The sequence below is a fragment of the Apteryx rowi genome, unplaced genomic scaffold (assembly GCF_003343035.1).
Source record: "Apteryx rowi isolate R43461 unplaced genomic scaffold, aptRow1 scaffold_14, whole genome shotgun sequence".
In the NCBI taxonomy this organism is placed as follows: domain Eukaryota; kingdom Metazoa; phylum Chordata; class Aves; order Apterygiformes; family Apterygidae; genus Apteryx; species Apteryx rowi.
The window spans coordinates 2,597,640-2,603,639 of record NW_020447641.1 but is presented as its reverse complement, the minus strand read 5'-3'; the positions used below and the strand labels follow the sequence as shown (position 1 = coordinate 2,603,639).

The 6,000-nt window shown below is 43.1% G+C and overlaps 1 protein-coding gene across 1 annotated transcript in view; it reads left to right on the top strand.

The window, feature by feature from the left end:
• Position 1: 1 nt before the first annotated feature.
• Positions 2-6,000, top strand: part of RPAP2 (RNA polymerase II associated protein 2) — a gene marked incomplete at its 5' end in the record, with an annotated part of 45,325 nt that continues 39,326 nt past the window's right edge. The window contains 5 exons of the mRNA XM_026057588.1: positions 2-44; positions 1,796-1,841; positions 2,427-2,541; positions 3,907-4,005; positions 5,012-5,077. Coding sequence (XP_025913373.1) covers positions 2-44; positions 1,796-1,841; positions 2,427-2,541; positions 3,907-4,005; positions 5,012-5,077 — 369 coding nt within the window. The remainder of the gene's footprint in view (positions 45-1,795; positions 1,842-2,426; positions 2,542-3,906; positions 4,006-5,011; positions 5,078-6,000) is intronic.

Here is a 6,000-nt window from a genome sequence, read left to right as displayed (position 1 = left end):
GCCGCAGGGCGGCGCGAAGGGGAAGCCGAGCCGGCGGCGCGCAGGTAGGCTCCGCGCACTCCCCCCGCCTGCGGCGCCGTGGGCTCTCCCTGTGCCCTGAGGCCGCTCCACCGGAACGACCCAACTCGCGGCACCGGGGGGGGGCGGGGGGGAGAGGGCCTGAGGGTTCCCCGGGGTCTCTGCTGTCGCCTGTGCGGCGACGGCGGTTGGAACGGCTCCCGGCGGGGCTCCTGGCCGCCCTGCGGGGCTGGAGGGGGCTCTAGAGGTTGCCGTGAGCTCGGTGGGGCCGGGAAGGGGTGGGCGGCGGCGGTGCTGCCCCCCCCTCGGGCCGCGCGGAGCTGCGGCCCCCGCTCCTGCCGCCGCGGCCCCCGCCGCCGTGCGCTGGGCGTCAGACGCGCCGCGTTTCACAGCTCATCGCAAACCCTGAAAACCCACACGTGAAGCGCACCGGTCTGCTTTTTGTTTCCTGCCTGCTGCCCTGCCTTCCCTCAGGGAAAGGGGAGCAGCTATTGACTATCCAGAAAGCACTGAAAATGGCTTCATGTTTAAAAAAAAAGAAAAAAAAGTGGTGCCATATCCACGGAGACGACGGGCGGTAGCAGGGAGGAAGGGGCTCTGCGGGGGCGTCGGACGTGTCGGCACCTGAATCTGCCCGTCCTGGTAGCCTGCGCTGGCGAGGGGGAGCGGGGAGCGAGGCTGGCGCAGGCCGGGCCCCGCTGCCGCCGGCGGTGCTCTCCCGGCGCGTCCCGGTGTCCCCGGCGTGTCCCCCGGTGACTGTGCCAGGCCGAGGGCCTGCGTGGCCTGCGGCTGCCCCGCGCGAAGCGAAGCGACGGGGCAGCGCAGAAGGGCGTCGCTTCCCAGCGGTGTGGCCGCGGGGGAGAGCCGGGCTCTCCGGCAGAGAGCCACGCTCAGCCAGGTTGGTGCAAAATTTTTCGGGCACAAACGTTTATTCCTCCGGCTCGCTCATTATGCAGAGCGTGTCAGATGAGAGTACAGTTACGCCTGTCTGTCCTCTCGCATACAAAAATTGTGTCCAGCTAGCTGCTGAATGAGTCACTAGCTTACTGTAGCTACGCGCTGCCACCAAAAGTCAGGTTCCTAAGCCACTGTCTTGATCATGTTTACAGTTTGGAGTTTGTAATGTTTTCCTGGATAAAACCGTTTGTACAGTGGCTAAGTATGGAAACATGAGAGTTCTGTTTGTTCACTGCTTGTGATAGGTGCTAGTTTGCTACATCAAATCGGGAAGTGATTTTACGGTGAAACGAGGCGCTAATTACGGGCTAAACCCACAACATCCTGCAATAAGGGCATGTACCCCGCCTGAGACAATTAAGTGGAGCCAGCGAGGCGGCGATGTTAGTTTAGATAGCCTAATATGGCAATGGCGAGGTCACACAATTGTAAAATATATGCATGACCTGAGGGTCACCACACACAACGCAGAGGAAGACTCCAGCCTTCATCCCCACGACCACCAGAAGGCTGAAGAAGACCCCCTAGCAACAGCCGGCGCAGCCGCAGAAGTTACAGGAAGTGCCACATATACCCGGGGCTGGAATCGCATATAAGGAGACTGTGAGGGGGGGGATCGCGCGCGCCGTTGGTGGAGCAGGAGACTCCCCCGGCCGCCCAGCGCTGTTTTGCTTACTTGTAACTTGCTCAATTATTCTATTAAATTGGAATTTATGCAACCCGGCCCGAGTGGTTGTCAATTTGTCGCGTTTACCTATAACACTGCTTAAAATGTATTTTAAAGGAAGAAAATATACTGATTTATGTATTTGATTTCTAGGAAATAAGCATTCAGCTGCTCTGAAGAATGAAGATGCTGCTCAGAGGTATAGTTACGCGCTTATGTAGTAAAAAGTGTACTCCTGCCTTTGAGTTCTTACATTCCTGAGCCTCCTCTGTCGGGAGAACTGGTTTGGGGTAATAGAGCAGTCCTAAGGTAGGGTTTCTGTGCGTGCAAAAAATGTCTGCTTTTTCCCTATTATATCGGTTGGTCTAACAAAAATTATCTCTTCTTACAGAGCTCTCTGGGGTTTTTGTTTGTTTGTTTTTAAAGTGTCACAGCACAGCAAACCTACTGATATAGTTAGTTATCTTTTGGCAATAATGTATTTACTTACCAAATGGATGATTCTTCTCCCTCTTGAAGGCTTTTAGTTCATTCTTCTGTGGTCTTTTGCCAGTAAGAGTCAATGCTTTTTCTGACTATGGGGAAGATAAAAGTAAACCAAGGTTGGAAACTGGTTTGGTGGCTGTGGCTGTTACAAAATTAGTAGTCCAATTACTTGTTAGGCCACCATGGTGAAATGCAGAAAAATATAAGCTGCTGTATTTCAGAAAAAAGATACAGATATGACTGGGTGAATTGTTCACAGGAGTCCGCTCTCTGTCATTCAGTGTCTGTTCTGTTACAGGAAAGCAGCCCTGGAGGCTGCTATTAGAAAGAAAATTGAATTTGAGAAAAAAGCACTATATACTGTTGAACAACTGCTGGAAGAGAACATTACTGAAGAGTTCCTTGTGAATTCTGTAAGTGTTGCAAGTTTTTATACCATTTTGTATCTTAGTGTTCAACTTTAAAAGTTCCAAGTTCTTGGAACAATTTTCTGCAGTTTAGAGTAGACAGATCTCTTCAGATCTGATGACAATTATCATTTTTCAGGGGGTTTGCAGTGAAAATATGCTGTATTTTTGAAGGACTGTATACACTTATGAATACTCACTTTATTACTACAGCCTTCATTTATGCATCTTGTGCTCCTGACTGATGGGTGAAATATTAAAATGGTAGGTCCAGATCACCTCCTCTGTGGATTTAGGGAAAGTTTCTGTAATGCTACTCTTTGTCCTGAAGTTTATCCAGCAGCAGTTTTGCTGGCACTGTACAAGGATTACTCCTGCTGGAGTTACCTGAAGTGAAGCTCTGCAGAGAACATGTTACAGTTCTGGTGTATGTGTGTTTCCTAGCTAAGTTTTTCATGACCAAATTGGAAATGGTACATAGAGTGGAAACTCTTGCCACAGTAGGAGAAAAGTGACCACATATGGTGAATTGAGTCCAGATTTAGTTGCATGATCCAGGCCAAATACAGGATAGTTTCATTTGGCCAAAGCTGAGAGATCAAGCTCAGGATGACTGTGTTGTGCAGTGGGAATTAACTTGTCAGCAGTTCTGTGAMCATGCCTAGGAATATAACTGCAATTATTTTTACTTGATATTATAGTTAGCTGAAAATGATTCCATAAAATGTTTTCTTTCTAATAATAAAAATCAAAAAGCAGTTCATCATACTAAAAGCTGTTTTTACAAAATAGATAGTTTAGGTGAAACTTTCCTCACCAAGCTCAATACATTTGGGAGAGGGCTTAAGTTAGTTAAGTTTTTCCTTGATATGAGTACTGTAGCCCAGTATATAATTCTGCATGARGGCTTTTTTGTGAATGGAATGGGGGGGGAGGAGCTCAAAAGACTTCCAAGTGTTTTGGGATTGTGCAGATAAGAAGAGGAAACTTTCTGAAATTGCAGAAATTTCTGCAGGAAAGGAAACAACTACCTTTTCCACCTTTTGTCAATATTTAGATATCTTGCGGGGGGGGGGAACGACGGCATGGAAGAATGTAGCTGCAAGAGTATAAAAAGTGTTGGTAAATAGGCGTATATAATATGTCAGAAGAGGAAAATTTTGAAAATGTGTCATGCTAAAGACAAAATAATGATGCTTTTTTACTAAGTAAAGAAAAGTGGGTGTATCTTGCTTCTTTCTCTGTTCATTCACCATTTTACTATTTTTACTCTGTAAGTTCTAAATACTGTTTATTAATTAGATACTATTATAAAATTAAAAATATTCACATGCATAATATCTGTGATGAACTATTTTCTTGTCATTTTAGGGAAAACTTATTACACCATCTCACTATAAAGACATTGTTGATGAACGTTCTATCATCAAACTCTGCGGTTATCCTCTGTGTCAAAATAAACTGGAAAACGTAAGTTGCTTTTTATTAATGCTCTTATCAAAATGCTGTTAGCATTTTTTAATTTTCTTGCGTTTTATTTTTAATTTTAAGCTTACAATTTTAAACATGGATTAAGGTATTATCAAGTAATGGGCCAGTGGTCCCATAACTCCATTTCAGTATAGTCCTTCTGAAGTAAAAGGTTAAACCTGATCAGTTGACAGTCATTGCTTTATGACTGAATCCCTTGGCATCTATTTTGACAGTAATAAAGATGTATAAGGAATGGCTTTGTGGCCTTTCTTTATGCATGCAGAAACTTTCTAATCTAGCTTCTTCCTCGATGAGACCACATATCTCTGTGAGAAGGACTGAAGTGAAAAAAATAATACAATGCAGGAATATTACTATATGAGTGCATATACGTTTTCTCTAAAAATGTGTTGCTTGTGTAAAGATCATAGTCACACTTAAATATGGTACTTCAGAGCTTGCTTAAGCAGAACTTGAAGTTCAGTTGTATAACCTGTGATGTGATTCCAGCTGTGGTATACCTGATTATCTGAAAAAAAACTGTTCAGGTAGAAAAGTTTGCTCTTTTGCACTTCATATGTCCCCACAGAAATTCACTTGGTAACTACATTATATTTTATGTAAGTTCCTCTTTGTGTTTACATTGGGGGGCAGTCTCTAACAGTACAATCTCACAGGTGTATAAATAGAGAAGGGTTAGAAAAGGCCATATATGTAATTGCCCAATGCTTATACATGTGTAAAGTTTCTCCCATAGCAGTTCCATTGCTTTACTGTCAGCGCAGAGTGTCTGGTAGGTCTGAAGTTGTTTTCTACTGATAGCAGAACGTAAATGATTAATGATAAATTGCAGTTCTCACATCAGAGGAGGTAATACCAAGAGAATTTAGAGATTAGGTGGTTGGGGTATGTAATTCATTTCTAATATGTGAATTAAGAATTGAGTTTTCTGTAAAGTCATGATGGTAATTACAGTCATGCTGATGAAGGCATATCATTTTAGGTGCCAAAACAGAAGTACAGAATTTCGACAAAAACAAACAGAGTTTATGATATTACTGAAAGAAAGGTATGGTAACAAGCTATTTCTAAAATGTATTTAATACTGTCTCAAGACCTGAAATACATTTTGTAAGAACATTCACACAGAGGCTTGACTCAGAGCTAATATGTTTGGTTCTTACAAAAATCACTTTCATGAATCGCTAGAATATGAAATTCCTAGGTAGCGTGTTTCAGTTTCTGGATGCTGTCTTTGGAAAGAACAAGCTGTTATCTTCCTTTCTAAATTTATGCATAACATGGAAAGTTGTACTCTAATAGCAGGTTGTTTGAATGTGGTAATGCTGATCTATTAAAGACGTATTTGTGAGCAAGTATTTTCCATTTTGCTCCAGCATAGTCAGCAAGCTTTTGTTGTGGGATCAAAGTGCACGTTCTTTTAATTCTCAAATGTCTGTAACAGTGCAATATAAATTCCATCCTATGCATTCCATAGTGTAATTACCTTTATAGGGTTTTTTTTTAAGGACTTTTCAGTATAAAATCTATTTCTTTACAAAGTCTGTTTCTTTATTTAAGCATATTTATGGGCATGCTTGAGTAACAGTCTTCAGTGCCTGCTCACAAGATACACAATAAACAGCTCGTGAAAATACCTTAAATTGCAGGATGAATGCTTCTAGTTCCAGAACAGATTTATTCAGTGTCCTTATTTACTTTCCTTTCTTCTGATTATAACTCTGGGGATACACAAAATTCCAACAATTGCTTTCTCAAGTTACCAAGCATAGCTCTGGGAAGAACTGGGATGTTTTGTCTTATTCCCTACTGCAAGTGTGCCAGCTAACTTCTCAAAGGTGCTGCAAAATTTTAGGTGTTATTCTGGGGTATTGCAAAAAATCAAAGTTCAGTGCTGACCAAAATGTGTATTACAAATTTTCATCATTAAACATCTGAATTGCATTGCATGTCTTTAAACAGTATGGCCAG